The sequence below is a fragment of the Cyprinus carpio genome, chromosome B19, assembly GCF_018340385.1.
Source record: "Cyprinus carpio isolate SPL01 chromosome B19, ASM1834038v1, whole genome shotgun sequence".
NCBI classification, from domain to species: Eukaryota; Metazoa; Chordata; class Actinopteri; order Cypriniformes; family Cyprinidae; genus Cyprinus; species Cyprinus carpio.
The window spans coordinates 10,732,770-10,749,661 of record NC_056615.1 but is presented as its reverse complement, the minus strand read 5'-3'; the positions used below and the strand labels follow the sequence as shown (position 1 = coordinate 10,749,661).

At 37.6% G+C, this 16,892-nt stretch overlaps 1 protein-coding gene across 4 annotated transcripts in view; it reads right to left on the bottom strand.

Moving 5' to 3' along the window:
- The window catches only part of runx1t1 (RUNX1 partner transcriptional co-repressor 1), a 52,933-nt gene extending 48,766 nt beyond the window's left edge, over positions 1-4,167 (bottom strand). For 3 of the 4 annotated variants that reach the window (XM_042746049.1, XM_042746051.1, XM_042746052.1), the window contains exon 1: positions 3,689-4,167. In XM_042746049.1, the coding sequence (XP_042601983.1) occupies positions 3,689-3,716 (28 nt within the window). In that variant the 5' untranslated portion in view covers positions 3,717-4,167. The remainder of the gene's footprint in view (positions 1-3,688) is intronic. The other variant, XM_042746050.1, reaches the window with a different exon arrangement.
- Between the last annotated feature and the right edge of the window lie 12,725 nt (positions 4,168-16,892).

Below are 16,892 nucleotides of genomic sequence, written 5' to 3'. Positions count from 1 at the left end.
GTTATGACCTGATCAGAAATGTCTGACTTTAAATATATAATATTTTATATTAACATAAAATTATCTATTTGAAATTCTCCACTCTTTATTGTTAAATTTATTAAAATTAATATACAAAAATTAATACCTAGGACAAATTTGTTTTGTAAAAACAGTATCAGCTAAAAAAGCCCCATGTAAATTCTTACACATCCCCCTTTGACTTTATATTGCCTCATTATATTGTACTCTCCAGCCCCACGATACAATAAAAACCACTCATCCTCTTCTCTCACATTATACTTTCATGCTTTATGAAATCCAATAACCACACGCTAAATTCCCCTCGTTGAAAAATTTGTAGCCATTATGCCCCCTATCGATCCGAAGCACGGATTCTGGGAGATGATGGCCGCCTCAATCATTCATGGCCCTCCACGGAGACTCACGTCGAGTCAAATCTACAGCCCTCGCAAATAAGGGCCCTTTCTCCCCTCTGACAAAGCCCAACAACTCATGCCGCTTATTTACAGCCAAAGATTGAGTGTGTCAGCAAGTCCAACAGTAGCCCTCAATGAATATAAAGAGCCTCATACATGATATAGCTCAATGGAAAGAGATGCGAGTGAAATAATGCTAATGCATTTTGGGAATGTTTCCCTTAAGAGCTGAAACATTAAGAGTGCATATAACGCACTTGGCTGATGTCGCGTAACTGAACTCGCTCGTTTTTCTTCCCTTTTGTTATTACAATTTTTATTCATCCAGATAAATTATATGGTCTGTCAGCTTAGACCTTTTTGCACACATACCGTTTACTCGCTGCAAAATGTACAGCGTGTGTTTCTGTATCCTTATGCACAAAGAGCATGGTTTTGATTTAAACATGCATGAAAGAGAAATTGTGAGGCAACGAGACATGCTGGGTATTTGTGCAAGTGTCTGGTGAGAATGTCTGCCAGTTTATGTATGGGGTTAATGACATCACTAATGAAATGAGTTACTGCAATGATAACATGCTTGGCTTTCGGCCAGAACGTCTGCTGTTCGTCATTTAAAATACACAGTAAGCACTTAACTACAAATGTTTTTACGCTGCTCTGCGTTTAAGGTAAACGAGAAGCACATTTATCAGCGGTGGAACACACAATGCTCGTCTTTCATGAATGCGACAAAAACAAAAAAAGATTCACGCTGACTAGTTAATTAATTTCTAGTGATGCATGGTGCATATTTATAGATCATCCTTACAGAAAATATGTATTAAATTTAGATATAAGCTTAAACCATTATGAGTAAATATGTATCGAACATACCTAAAAATAATGGATGAGTATTTCCATATCTCTCTCTCACACACAGCTGTGTGTTTGTTGGTGTGGGCAGTCGAGTCATCTCTTCATTATGCTGCGGCAGTGTCTGGTTTCATGCGTTTGACCCGCGTGAGACCAGTTGGAGTGGAGGAGAGGGGAACAGGTGTGAGGCAGGCAGGCTGGTGGCTGTGCAGATGGCCTCAGCCAGAGGATGTTGCTGCCTGCTAATGCTGGCTCCAAACACACACACACACACGGTGCTTATCGCTCACCGAACCCTCACCTCCGGCTACCATACACTATGTTTGCCTTTAATCAAGGTATGCTCACTACCTGCACAGTCCAATGGTCTCCAATATGAATCTCGTGTTGACAGGAGACATGTGCAAAGACCTCAATGAGGTGATGACCAATTCACAGTGAAGAGTGTCATAGTTACAGCAGTTATTGCTGGTCATTACCCTCTATTTTCTGAATCACACAAATATAAGGGAATAACATATCTTTAAAAAACTGAACTGTATGACTATGAGAGTAAAAGAAACCCCTTTTGGGAAAATAAAATGTAAATCTACTTTTAGATGAGAATGCTCAAGATTACAAAATAACTCTGACTTATTGTTAAATACAAAAATAAAAAAGCATAAATTTAACATGAGCAACACAAACTGTGAAACAAATTTTGTCAAGGGAACAGCAGTTCTTCACAATCCCTTTGGGTTTTTTCCAGCTTAAATACACACAGGCTTCCACAGAGGGCAAGGAAAATAAAATTCTACCCTTTAATTTTCAACTTTTACCCATCCAGCCTTTAAACTTTAAAGGCTCAACTCTTCAGTCATGAGAGAACTTAAGCGCTGAGAGCAAACTATTCACATCATGATGGATTGAGAAGATGAGCTTGACAATTGTGACAGGAGCAGCTTTTTAAAAAGCTGGCTAAGTCACAATTGATAAGCACATCTTTTCAATCCATTGTGTAGTCACAGTCGTCAATACAGCTTCAGACTCATTTTGTCATTCCACTGTGATGTCACAGTTGTCAACGGATCAGTTCATCAAATTTGATATCGCAATTGTTAAACACACCTTTGTGAAATCACACTTCTCAGGTGCATCTTAATAGTTATTGATGTTCTCAAAATATATATCGCTGTTGTCAAAAACCTATCCTAAATTGTGATGTCACAACTGTGACTGATTGTTCTGTCACAATTAAACATAGCTTTTTAATCCACTGTCATATCCCAGTTGTCAAACGCCTCCTCTAAAACGTTGTTTATTAACATTTTATAAAGCATCTTCTAAATGCATCATGCTGTCACAATTTTCTTCCTGTCTCACACCAGATGTTTACCTGTGCTTGCAATCAAACATTTGATTTGATCAAATTTGCAACGCGTGAGAAGCTCGCAGACTGGCCAGCAACAATTCAAGCTTATTAGAGACCATTAATGTGTTTATAGACGGAGGTGATATTAAACTCGGCCAACAGATGACATGCTGATCGCCAGTTAATGTTGGTGGTTAATGGTTTACTTCATACATTAGTAAGAATGTTATGATGAATTACTGTAGAAATAAGTTAAATGTCTGTTATATTATTTTTATTGAATATAATATATTTAATAAATATATGATATATTTGAAAAAAAGAAAATTACGAATTCTAAAATTAGTAAAATCAAGACCTAAGTTTGGTGTTTGGTTTTCAAAACTATAGAATATAAGATAAAGAATTTACAGAGCACGTGAGATAAGACACAGAACACATAATCCATCTTCATAGAAAAATATATAACGTTATAGTTTGCCAATATAGTATTGCAATTTACAACGAGAATCACTGTCATAAATTCTCTTACACAATATTTTCCTTTAGTTACGGGGGGAAACCCGATACAATATATTTCAAAACGATAAAGATGATATGAAATATGCCATAAAATCCAGAGTAGATTAATGAGCGTAACATGAAAGAAAGCTAGTATGAGCGATGTTTTTCAGTGTTTACAAATAGAGGGAAATGCCTACAACGTTAATTTAGTTAAAATCTATAGCAGCGAACCATTAGAAAAAAATGTAAGTGGCCATTTAAAATCATATGGGTAACGTTAAAAATGACATTTCTATGTATTATTATGTATTGTAGGTGATATTCGCCTTACGTTGTAAATAATATTACATATTAAGCAATGTGGGCAAACCGAACATAGGCTATAACAATCATATAACAGTATTCTGCGACAGAAAAATAATAAAGTGTTTGTCATTTACCCAAATGTTAAATAAAGCATGTAATAAATTTATTAAACGTGGCTAAAGTGCGCAGACGGGTAAGTATTCATGTGAGATGAAGGGAAATTAGAGATAAAGCCAGTAACTGAGCGACTTACACTGAAAAGAGGTAGAAATTCCCACCATGCGTAACGACGTTGTGAAAGAAAAAATAATTTCCTGTCCTCGACCTCGGTTGATATATTAGTGATGTTTCTTAGTCTTAAACGTGTACTTCCAAGATGAAGCAGAAAATGTGTCCGTCAAACTCCAGTGCACACAGCTCTAGAGACGCTCCGGTGTGCAGAAGGACAGTGAGCTCGAGGCTCGGATGAAGCTCAACCTGACGAGAGGATGATGCGGTGTGTGTGTCGAACTCAACTCATTTAATGCGCCGTTTTCCTTCAAATGTCCGAGTACATGAACACGAAATACACAAAAACGTTCGATCCTAGTGTTCGACAAGAGTCAGAAATATCTGGAGAACAGCGAAGTAGTGAGGAAAACGGTTTCTTCTGAAGAGCCTCTAACGCTTGCCCGGCTGCGTGGAGAAACTGTGGTCCTTTGCCTCTAGTCGGCGAGCTTCGGCGGGAAACCCAGGTGCAGAGCGGGCGGGGCTTTATCTAGCAGTGGGCGGATCCTGACGCAACAGGCATCTGGACATAAATGTGCACAGATTTATGTGATAAACTCCATATAGAGTGGAATAAATGAGATTGTATGAGAAACAAAGGGGATGATAACGACACGGTTTGTTGTGATATTTTGCTCTCTCTCTCTCTCGCTCTCTCTCTCTCTCACACACACACACACAAGCACACACACACAGAGAGAGCTTGCTTTAACTTAAAGCAAACCCTGACCCCATAGGTCCCATTTACACCTTGTGTACACATCTGTTTGGAGAGTAGTACATCTATTACGGAAGCCGTTTCCACCTCAAAGTAAAAAATTGAAAAAATTGTTTTTTTTTGTTCATTTGAAGGAAGAAATAAAATCAGATTGTGAGATAGGCCTATCAAGCTGCTAGTGCAAGCTTTAAAGAAGAATATAGAAATAAAATAGCAGTTTTTATTATTATTATTTTTACTCTGCGATGGAAACCTGCTTCGGAAAAACAGATTTAAATGCAAAAATAATAATATATTAAATCAAAAATAAGTATTCTCTGCGAACTGGTTAAGTGGTGCACTCAAGTTTAGTTTTAATGAGGACAAAGACATTTTTTATCGCTCATAGATTTTAGAGAGAAATGGCTTAAAGTCTATAGAAATAGACTTTAAACAAGGGTGAAACTTTCTTGTGTGCATGTGTTGACTGCCTGTGTTTGAGTACACTATCAAATATAGACCATGTGTTTGACTACATACTTTGAAAAACTAAAGTATACTACAGGCTTAAATAATAAATGTTCTTCAGGTAGTACAGGTACTCCTCCCCACAACAAGCTTTAAAGAAAGTGTACAAATAAGACATGGAAACACATTAGTACCAAGTGTAAATGGCGATGTTTATCAGCTGATCACTTGTGATCAGATCAATCAAGACCTTAATACCAGGTGTAAACAGGGCCATAGATATCCCTCACACCCCCAAGACAAAAAAAAAAAAAAAATTTTATAGTCAATCAATATGAGTTTTTCAATGACCCCTTCTTCAACTTTTACATTTGGTCCCCCACCTCAATCTGGAATATTTGGTTACATCCTTGGGCAAACACTTCCCCGACCATCTGGACTTCATCTCGGCCCACCGAGCCAGGAAAAGCAGAAGCGTCGTTAACAGCCCGATGATAACAGCCTCTTTCACACAGACGCCGTTCATGAAGTTAGGAGACTCCCTCTCCCAAATCTCGCTTTTAACCCCAACTCGACCCATACATGGCATGCTTCAAGTGAGATATGTACTGTATATTCTAGAGGGGTTTCTTTTACAGTAAGTGTCTGCAACAAGATTATGAAATCATTCTGGCAACTACCTTTTACTTGTTAAATTACAAATGTTAACAATGTTTTCCTCTTGTTACAGCTGCTCAAATGAGGATTTATTCATGCAATTCATGCAAAGACTGAGCTTAATTATTGGTATTTTTTTGTCATTTGACAAGTTATGTTTTCTCACAGATCATAAAAATCTGGGACTCTGACAAAACTTCTCTCACTAGTTTGTGATGTGCAGGTTTGACTCTTTGTTCCTCTCAGACAAAGACAACTCAGTGAGATGCCTCTCAATTTGGGAGCCTGCGAGCTGCCAGCTGAATGAAACACACTCTTGTCAGATCAGCACAAACAGACCCTACCCTCTGTTATCACAAGGACTCAATCCGATCTCTTTTGTGCACAGCGTGCGTTAGAGAAAAGCTTCTTGTGGCAATCACAGGGCAACATCTTGACACCGGAGGCAAAAAGGATGGTGGTTTAGGAAGCCTGCAGGGGCACAAGTGGGTGTCGTGTCCACTGATAACAGCACAAGAGACCAGGAAACACACAGTTCTGTTTTTGCCGCTGGGGTTCCTGAAAGTTAGCCGCCCTGGGCGACGGGCCGCACACATACAGGATACCTCGCCTCTGCTGAGGGAAAAACATGCTGGGCCTGACACACACAAACAGCCACACAGACTTCCTGCATTTCCCCACCTACCGGTCAGCCACCTGTGGCATACATGCAATCAAGCCACTGTCTGGGAGCTCTAAAACAACAGCAAAAGTCAATAATGTGACGCTGATTTATTAATTTACCCAAATGAGGAACAAAACAAAGTGATTTATCTTAAGGAGGTAGTAACTCATATAAAGTTATGCTTGCAATACACATTTATAAAGCACATCCTTTACAGCAATATAATTAAGAGCCAAATATGACACATTTAGAAGCTCTGAATGATGCTGAAATAATAATAATACCATCAAAGTCAATGGCTACAACTGTTCAGTTCCACACATTCTTCAAAATATTTTTCTTTGTGTTCAGCAGAAGAAAGAAATTTAACAAGTTTTGGTTTAGAACAACTTGGGGGTGAGTGAGTGATGACAGTTTTCACTTTTGGGTGAACTATTCCTTTAATAAATGAATTTCAGACAACCTGCAATACCTGACATTTCAAATTATTTTCTCTATGTAGTATTTCTTTTGTAAATACTTGGAAAAAAATATATATATTTATAAAAAAAAAAAAATAGACATCTTCTTAGTCAATAAAGAGCTAAAACTAAATAACAGAGAATAAAAGCAGAGTAAACTCAATGAAATATTGGATTTTTAAAACCTTTAAAACTCCAGAGTGCCTCATGCAGTTTAATCCTCCATCAGAGTTGCTATTATCCTTAATGGAAAATAACGTCAATATCAACTGAAAGTGCACACTTTGCTGTTGTGTCCTGTTTTGCTCATTTAAAGTTCTTATTTGCACTGTCCAATCTTTTGCAAAGCAAATGAAATGGATTTATTATTGACAAGGATGCACAAGTTAACTCTATACGGCTACAAAATTGTTTCTGCAAAAGTCATGACTTATTGTATAAGAGATTTTTCTTTCCATTGCAGCATCTGTACGACAGACTCATGGTTCACTTGGCATATTATTGAATTCAAATTCCGTCTGGCAGCTCCCACTTCCTGAGAGTGAAGGGGAGAATCTAAGTGGGAAGAAATTGACAAGCGCTTCTATGTGATAATGTAATTAGCGGGCCGTTCTCCAGAGCTTCACCATTCTCCAACTATGTTCTTGTCAGAAGGCCATGTATTACAGGATGATTTTTCACACCTTCCCTTTTCTCCTTAAATTAACAAATCACACTTGCCTTAACATTTACTTTTTTTTAATTTTCTTTTTTTTTATCCCTCGGACAACTCCTCAGATACATCAACCAACAGACCTCTCTTTTTGTAAATGAAAATATGGAGGGAAGCAATACAGCACAGCCCTTCCCATGGGTATCTCATAAGACAGATCAGGCCAAAGTGGCAGATATATAAGTCTCTCAATGCTGAAGTTTGGGGATCTGGGAGTGTCCTCTGTGTGCTGGGATCTGTACAGTTCTTTCTGAAGTGCACACATGTGAAAAACATCTCAGTGCCTTCAACCAGCCCAGCTCCCATCGGCAATAAAAGTTGACAGACAAGATATATGAAGTGTAACGTTGCCCTGCCTGTCAGTCACAGATGTATAAACCCACATACACACTCACACACAGTCTTTCTGAACTGCGCTCCTCTGAATACTGTATGTCCCCATCTCTGTGCCATGAGTATGAAAGACAGTGTATTGATTTGCCCAGACCTGCCTTGTTTCAACAACTGGAAGTGCTCTCAGTCAAATGGATTTCCCACACATCAGGAGAAGCCTACTGTCTGTGAAGCAGACAAATTAAGAAGCCAGAAAGAAGAAGCATAAACACACTCTGGCATACATTACATATGAGGCCACCCGCCACACACACACAAACGCATTAGACAAATATGATTTAAGGTAGCCAAGGCTCACTGTTGGCACAGAAGTGTTTGTTTGCAACAGGAGAAGACATCAACATAAATGAATTATCACAGTGGAAAGGGATATCAACAAATAAGTTTTTTAACAAGGGAGTATTTTCAGCTTGTGTTTACAGGCTTGGCCTACCTTAATTCACATAAACTAAATGAAGCAAAATGTTATGAGGTTCTCAACAGACACAAAACTTAACTGTAAACGGTATTTTCAGCCATATTTTGATTCTATAATCTGATGTATTTGAGACTGAAATTCGATATTTAAACTTGAAAAATGCAGGACTTGATTTTATCCATCAATTGATTGGAAAATAATAAATTGGTGTTCAGGGATTGGAGTTGAGGGGTTTGAAAAGTAAGGGGAATTGGTGACAACATCTGAAATGTAGAGTCAAAATTAAGTTATTACATTGTTGCTGTCCAATGGTTAGCACTGTCCTGCTATTGGATAATGCATCATTATGTGTTCAAAAGCATCTTTCTCCTTAGAATAGTCAATTAAAAGTAGGTGTGTATTTTGTTGTAATAATTGTCATAATCAATCATTCAATTTATATGATCATTATATAAGCTGCAAAAGTTTTATATCAGATATCACCAATTTTTCACCACTATTTGAAGGCTCTTTAAAACATGAAAGGGAATTTTAAAATGGACATTTAGCCCAGTCTTCTGTCATTGACACCCCAGCCATTCATGCTTAGTCACATGGCATTCACGCCTCAGTATTGATGGGTTTTTGCATCTGGTGTGGCCATATATGGCAAAATTTGGCTTTGGTGAGCAAGGTAATGCTAACAACTTTTATAGACCTCCATGGTTTAAAGGCTCTGTGAGTCTGATTTTGAGTGCAGTACTTGTAAGTTGCTTTGCTAAGAAAGTGTCTGCTAAGAACATAAATGGTAATTTAATACAAGTTTTTAGGCGGAACTAGACTTGGCTGACTCTAACGTGATGGTGGCTACACAGTAGCCATTGGAACCAAATGAGCTCTGCAGACAATTCATGTGCAAAGCACATCTGACTCTCATGCTGACTGCTCGAGTCAAGAGACTTCCCACACACTCTACAATTAATGGAATAGTTCACCCAAAACTGAAAATACTATTATCATTTATTCATCCTTATGGCATTCCAAAGCAATATAACTTTCTTTTCTTCCATGGAACACAAGGTGCATTTTTGAAGAATAGCCACTCCTGGCCACTCAGTATAATGAAAGTAAATGAGGACTGGGACTGTCAAACTTCAAAAGGCACCGAAAAAGTATCATTAAATTATCCTAAAAGTAGCCCAAACAAATTGTGTACTATATTCCAAGTTTTCTGAAGTCATTCAATAGCTTTGTGCGAAGAACAGACTAAAAGTCATTATTCTCAGATAATTTTTCACTTCAGTAGGCTGTTAACTGTTGCTTCTGAACTATTGAGTGAGTGAGTGAACAAATCATTCAGACAGATTTTGTGAACTGGATCAACCAATTCAAATTTTTGGGTGTTTTTTCCATTTCCATTGAAGTGTAAAGAATGGCCAGGACATTCATCAAAAATTGTTCCATGGAAGAAAGTTATTGAAGTCTGGGTCAACATGAGGGTGAGAAAATGATGATAGAATCATTTCGGGGTGAACATTCCCTTTAAACTCACCATGGTACTTTTTTCCACTAGTAGAAAAAGAGAAGCAAAGAAAACAGACTTTGTAAGGGAGGAGAGAGCTGTCTCTGGCTGAGGAAAAGAGAAGAGAAAAGACAGACAGCAGAGTAGCGACACTGCCAAAGGTAGGCCTGATTGGCAGCATCACTTCTCACCATTCATCACACGGGAACTCCAGACTTCCCAAATCCTTCAGCAGATGGAGCGGCCACTCGGTTTAAACACCTGATATGAAGCCATCCGTCATGCTGTAATGCAGCAGTTGGGTCTGCAGCTGGGCCCCCGATACGGTGCGGCACGGCTCTGGCAGGCTTGGAAAGTAGCCTGAGTGCACCCGTGATGGACTAGAGCCAGGCAGCCTGCACCGCACCACGCTCTCCCCTGATAGCTTTCACAGCCCTCCACTGGACCATGGAACAGGTGGATGCAAGAGAGAGAGAGAAAGACGGAGTGCTTCATGCGTAGTGGAGTAAGGGCAAGGTTGAAGCAGAGTGGAGGATAGAGAAATGCACACAGCTTCCTGTGTTGAATACCAATGATTTCAAAACCCCAAGTGCTGTACACCAATCCCACACAAATAAATAATCATTACTGTCCTTTAGACAAGCACAGAAAAGGTGCAGGTTATTTCAGCAAAATAAACCAGGCACAGATGCTCTGTTTGAAAACCTAGTTAGCCACCTATACTGAGGCAGCATATATAAAAGCTGTTCCAAGAGGTAGGAAACTTAATTACGCTGCCTACTAAGATACCTCTTTTTACCCAAATTCTAAAGCAACATCATAAATTTTACACAACATCACAACACTCAATGTAATCAAACATACATATTAAAATGTCATTTTTACCTGATATTGCAAAGCTGAATTTTCAGCATCATTACTCGATTCTTCAGTGTCACATGAACCTTCAGACATAATTTTTTTTTTTTTTTTATATTAAATATTTTTTTTTTCAGGATTCTTTAATGAATAGGAAATTCAAAGGAACTGCAGTTCTTTAAATGGAAATCTTTAGTAAATTTTGGTCAATTCTAACTAAAAATGCAGCATTTTTATTTTTATTAGAGTACCGTGTGGTTAGCTTAGCAACATGCTAATAGTAAACTCTACTGAAATCCATTGTAAATTGAACTAACATACAAAGTGTTTTCTCTCACCTAAGATATTCCATCACAGCTAGGATGCTTCCTTACAACGTGTGTACTGTACACCGGACATGACTCAGCGCTATACGACACGACCAATCCCCGACAATGAACTGTTGGCTTATTCTATTTATGACGTATACTGACACAAAGTTCAAATTATTTGCAAAGGTCGCTTTGTAAAATACTGTAAAATACACCATATACAGTAAACAGCCTCATCAAGCTGTTGTGGCGTTAAGTGACAACTGACGCATTCACTATAAACACGGGCTGCATCAGAAAACTGGAAAATACTGCCTGGAAACATTTCAAGGTAGGAAGGCATCAAGGCACGTTCGAATCCAATGTTAACTTCACTTCTTGCCTCCTGAGATACCTTCATCTGGTTGATCTTTGAAGGCCACGTAGATGTATCCTTCACTGCCTTTGATATCCCACAATCCTGTGCATTCCATTCTGTGATGGTTGAGCAAAAAAATTAAGATGGCACATGAAATTTGTGTTTGTTGGTCAGTTGTTGTGTAAAAGTATGTTTCTGACCAAATTTTTGCATTTTTTTTATATTATTTATAGCAAGAAATCAGTATAATAGTAATGAAATATTCGCTTAATTATCACCAAAGCTCATTCTATTTTGTTGTAGATCATTAAACCATTACACTGCATCAGAAGCATGTCAAAATCAGTTTAGTGAAGTGCTGCCTGTGTAGTCATTGCCAGATAAGGCAGCGAGGCAACAAGTCAGCTGCCTAGGTTTTCAGATACAGCACGGTGTTAGAAGGCAGCTGACTATATAGGCAGTGAGTCAGCTTTCTAGGTTATGGAACAGAGCTAGAAGAGTCTATTTTTCTGTATCTCTGTCTCTCACACACAGACAGACTGCAGTATATCCTCACACACATGGATCTCTCATTAGCCAGAGCTCTGCTGCAGGCTCTGTGGAAGCCTTGAATCTGAGGACTAATTTGTCAACAAAAACAATTAGGGGCAATGATCCGTTACACTGGTTTTAATGAGTACAGTCAGGTCACAACACTAAAAGTGACAACAGAAAGGTCATCACGGCACCACTCAGATACCCAGCCACCCACACACACCCACCCATATCACAACTGCTTATGTGAACCGTAATTGTTCAATACTTAAACAAAGCATGAACATGCATGTCTAAGTGTTCATAAAGAAACCATTTCAGCTATAGATTCCACTAATAAAAAGAATCTACATCGCTATCTGCAGTTTTTCATCACTGAGTAATCACAAACATTTAATGTGAGGGCTTTGTTTATTTCTATGACCTTGGCGAGGCCTTAGTGGATATCTAATAGAGACAGTGGTTGCTGTAGCTATGGTAACCATGGAGTATTCTAACTTTTGTTTGATTTGAATGGGAATGTCTTTACCCAGTTAAGCTTGGCATTGCTTCAAGTATTCTGAGAGCAGCAATGTCTACAAATCAAATGAGTGTCTTAACTACAATTAGTAACTACAGTTAATTAAAAACTCCAATTAAAAGCATGTGTACGCCTACATGCACAGCAACCTTTTTTAGTAAATGTGAATTGCTTCGAATAATAGCATATTTGATCAGCTTTGGTCTGTTTCTTTGAACACAATATCATTAGCGTTTTAATCTATTAGCTAACAAACTCATCTAACATCAAAGTGCCAATTGAAGTTGATCAATAGTGCATTAATTACAGCGGCGGGCAAATTGGTTTCAGCCTGTGTATTTGTACAGAGACCCTGTTTTTAATAACTTTTTTTTTCTTCATTTTAACATTATCAGCACACCTGAAACAACGATATGTGCATGGGAACAAAATCAAACAAACAGTAGAATCAAAAATAAGTAACGAACCTGGATGCTATCAGTACTTGCTAATTCTTAAACTTTATTAAGCACAACGTTTCGGTGCACTGACCTTCATCAGGGAAATGTGTCTGATTTGCCTGTTTTGCCTGATGAAGGCAAGTGGACCGTTGTGCTTAATAAAGTTTAAGAATGAGCAAATATTAATAGTGTGCAGGTTTGTTACTTATTTTTGATTCTTCATTTTAACATTAAAAGCTAATTTTGCTCTCAGAAACGTTTACACTTCCCAGAGCTGCATGTTCCTCCCTGACCTTGTCCTTCCATTATCCGATGTCAGGCTTTAACTATGTCACGGATCACTGCTTAACCTTTACAAATGCTTCATCTCCACCTCATCACAGACCTTCGTCATCTGTCTGCTGTCTGGTGGAGGAAATGGCTCACATTTGTGGACTCTTTACCTTCCCCCACTTCTAGGAAATGCATTTGAAAGCATGTACAGAAGAGCACAGATGGGCTGCAGGTAAGATGCTACAAACAGCATTAGTAGTCATATTTTGACCTCTGGGTGTTGTTTATAGAATGATGGTCAACAAAAAGCTTCTAAAAGCACATGATGACTATGTTCAAAAAAGCATTGTATTTTCTTGCTTCTAAAAAAGTATATAGTGTACATGGAAATTGTATGAATACTGTATCTTACAATGCAATGCATTCAACCTGACAGTCAATTTCCAATGTGACGGACGAAACAGAAATAATATCAGTTGTGAATTGTAGCATCTTTTTTTGACTTATCCTACCAGATTTCTTCAGATTGCTAAATGTTAAGACATTTTTAATAAAATTGGATTAAAATGCAAAATAGCTATTTTTATTTTCAAAATGATGACTGAATCAGGGAAAAAAAAAACATACGTGAAATAAACATTAAATGAAAATAAATTAAAATGTTGTCAAGGCAACATTTCTTCATTTTTATTTTAACACAACAAAAATTATTAAAACGAAACTACTTTAATTAAAATTTAAATGAAAATGGTAAATAAAAAAAACGAATTCAAAATATGAATAAAAACTATAATAGTATCTCAATAAAACTAAAATAACACTGAACTGAATGCTACAATTAACCAAACATCAAACCAAATATATTAAAAACTAGTAATCTGTGAATTTTTACCTTTAATCCATAAAAATGTATTTTGTTGGCATAAATTAATGTATTTAAGTTGATTCAAAAATTAAATAATATTTTTGACTGATTGATTTACTTTTTTTTTTCAGTGTAGTAAGGTCGTTTGATAAAAATCTTAAATAATAATTTATTATGCAATAATGCTTACTCTTTCCCTCACCAGTTTTAAAACATACAGTGTACAGTACACTGCACTGTATCCAGTAAGTATTAAGCTAGTATTGTAATCCCAACATATGGCATTGAACTGAAAACACTTGCGTGTTATCACTGCATATTATAAATATACCACCACGTGGCGTTGTTTCTATAGCTGGACTGTGACTATTAGTTTAATTTATAAGGCTCAAAGTTGCTTTAAAAATCAAACTGCATTCATCAAAATAAAAAAAAGAGAAAAAGAGATGGAGCGATAATACTGTGAAAAAAGGTGAGTTACTGGTAGTGTGGTGTGGTTGTGTCAGTACGATGGTGTTGCAATTAAGGCATGGCTGATTTGTCTGATCAGGCATGTGAGCAGAGAGACTGGAGCTGTCAAAGACAGCCTGAGCAATTTCTGGAGGTGCAGCCGCCTATGAAAGGAAATGTCATCAGAATCGGTGAAAAGCCATTACCTTAGAAGGGTGAAAAATGCTTTGAAGGTAATAATGCACTCGGTAATTATATGAATATGAATGCCAAGTGTCCGTGCCACTTTGAGAGAGTCATTTTCACAAAGAGATCATTCTCTTATTGTCCAATCAATTGGGGGAGGGCAGAAAACACTGAAAAAATGAACTCTTCACACCATCAAGTGCGTTTCGTTGAGCGTAGCCTTTCAGGTTTGTAGAGGGGCCAAGGTTAAGATGCTGCTGCAAACATAACTCGCATCTGACCATACACACGCAGCCACACGTGGAGTGTGTGAAACAATGAAGGCAAACATTGCTGCAAAGGATGAATGAATTGATAGAGAAGCATTCGGCCTTTTATCAGATAGCTTTTATTCTCTGGTCTGGTGGATCAGGCTGTTTCATGCAGCGAGAGCTGTGCAGTAGGGAGATAAGGAGAGAGCTTCTACAAAGAGCTCAATTTATGAATGCGGTCAATATCCGAGGCATGCAACACTTAGTCACATCATCATGCTTCTCCAGCTGGATGTTATCAGAGTCTGACTAGGACAAAACATGAGAAAGAAAGAGGGAGCGAGGAGAGAGAGAGCGAGAGATTGTATTAATGTGAACAGTACTCACAGTTGGACAATGCCACCCCCCCAGTGAGATAATTTCCTCTCAAAATTGCAATCAAAGCTGCCGAAACACTTCAGCAACAATATTAACTCAACGGCTCCTAGGGGGGAACTTTTTATCCCTCTGGTTTTTGCCAACCCATCCTTTCTTTTATTCTGTCGTGCAAAATGCCCTGTCAATATCCTCAACATTAACGTTTAATCATAAATTTGAAGGATGCTGAACAGAGGGCGTTTTTCATTTTGGGAACAATAAACGTCCTTCAAAGCCTCTTAGCACAGAAAATAATAGTGCGCATCAAAAGTGCTCAGGCAGAAGTATTGAGCAGACCCTTGAATCCTTATTCTGATTACAGAAAAGCTGTACATTTTTGACAACAGAAATTTTCATTACAAAAAGAACTGAATCTTTGTCTAGACTTTTTTAATGTAGGATCTGCGAGGTTCAGATGTTACTCAGTTTTGAGTTTTACAGTTTTTTGACTGTAAATTATATTGATTTGTTGTTTTTACTTCTAAAAACTGTACAATTAACAGCATTTTACTGTAAAATTACATGAGATGTGTGGTAAGATCTGTTACAGTTTTTCTCTGTATATACTGCAGTACAGTAACTTGTAACAGTAACAGTTTTTTCCATAACATTTTTACAATATTTTACAGTTAAAATTACATTGTGTTTTTACAATGTAGAAGATGGATTTTAGAAATATATATATATATACAAAAAGCAAACTCAGTGACTGCATGACATCAAATCATGTCTGTTGCAATGTCTGACAAATTTTTGCATGCTTAAAGTCCATGACCATGACTTTAACACAGCAGTGTTTCGGCATGAGTGACTAGTATAACCAAACTATGTTTATATAGAAAAAAAATTACAAAATATTGCAGTGAAAGTGCATCATTCCAAACCTTTAGGCCTGCAATGAAGCTTGTGCTTTTTTCTTAAAAAAGCAGTGTTAAAAAGTCATAGATGCCCATCTAGCATATGTCTACATTGAAAAACAATAATGAGACAGTGCAGAGGAAGTGTAAACTTCATTTCAAAACCATAAGTGGTCATTCACACAGAGCATGTGCTTGCGTTGAACAATGTATCAAGACATGTTTTGTAACTTGAGTGCCAAATTTTTAGAATGTCATGCGAGTGATGCTGCAAAAGACATGAGTGCAACGCTAAAAGATGTCCGTGCATGTTTACATAGAAAAACAATCAAAACGCAGCTCAGTAAAATGCTAAAATGCATTCTATGTGAACATCTCCTCAGACCTGCAGTGAAGCTGGTGCTCTTTTCTCTCTTACACTGAATGGCCGCAAGACTTCCATTATGTGACGTGCTTGTCTGGCTGTCTCTTCTGCAGTGGCACAAGAGAAGTCCCCAGACCTGGAGTTTGTATCAACTCCTCTATTTGTCATAATTACTTGATTGTGGGGGACGTCTAGGAAAGGTCTAATCAATCTGATTTAATTAAGTGCAGTCAGACAGTTGAAATGAGCAGAATGGAAGTAATAAGCACATTTAAATCTGCATATTTGAGCTCGACTAACAACGCCAATTCAAGGCACTCATGCATTTACAATTCTTTTGTCTCCAGATGAAAAAGAAAAGAAAAAAGAAAGCTAAAAAATTGTCTCTCACTTGGAATAAAGTGAAATTAGCGCCTTTCGTTCTCAAGATATATTACAAAAATCTAATTTAAACAAAGTTTTCAGTTTGATTCTTTTTGAAGGATGTAAACAAATAGTGTTGTTTCTAATGGAATGTGCTATTATCTATTATTGA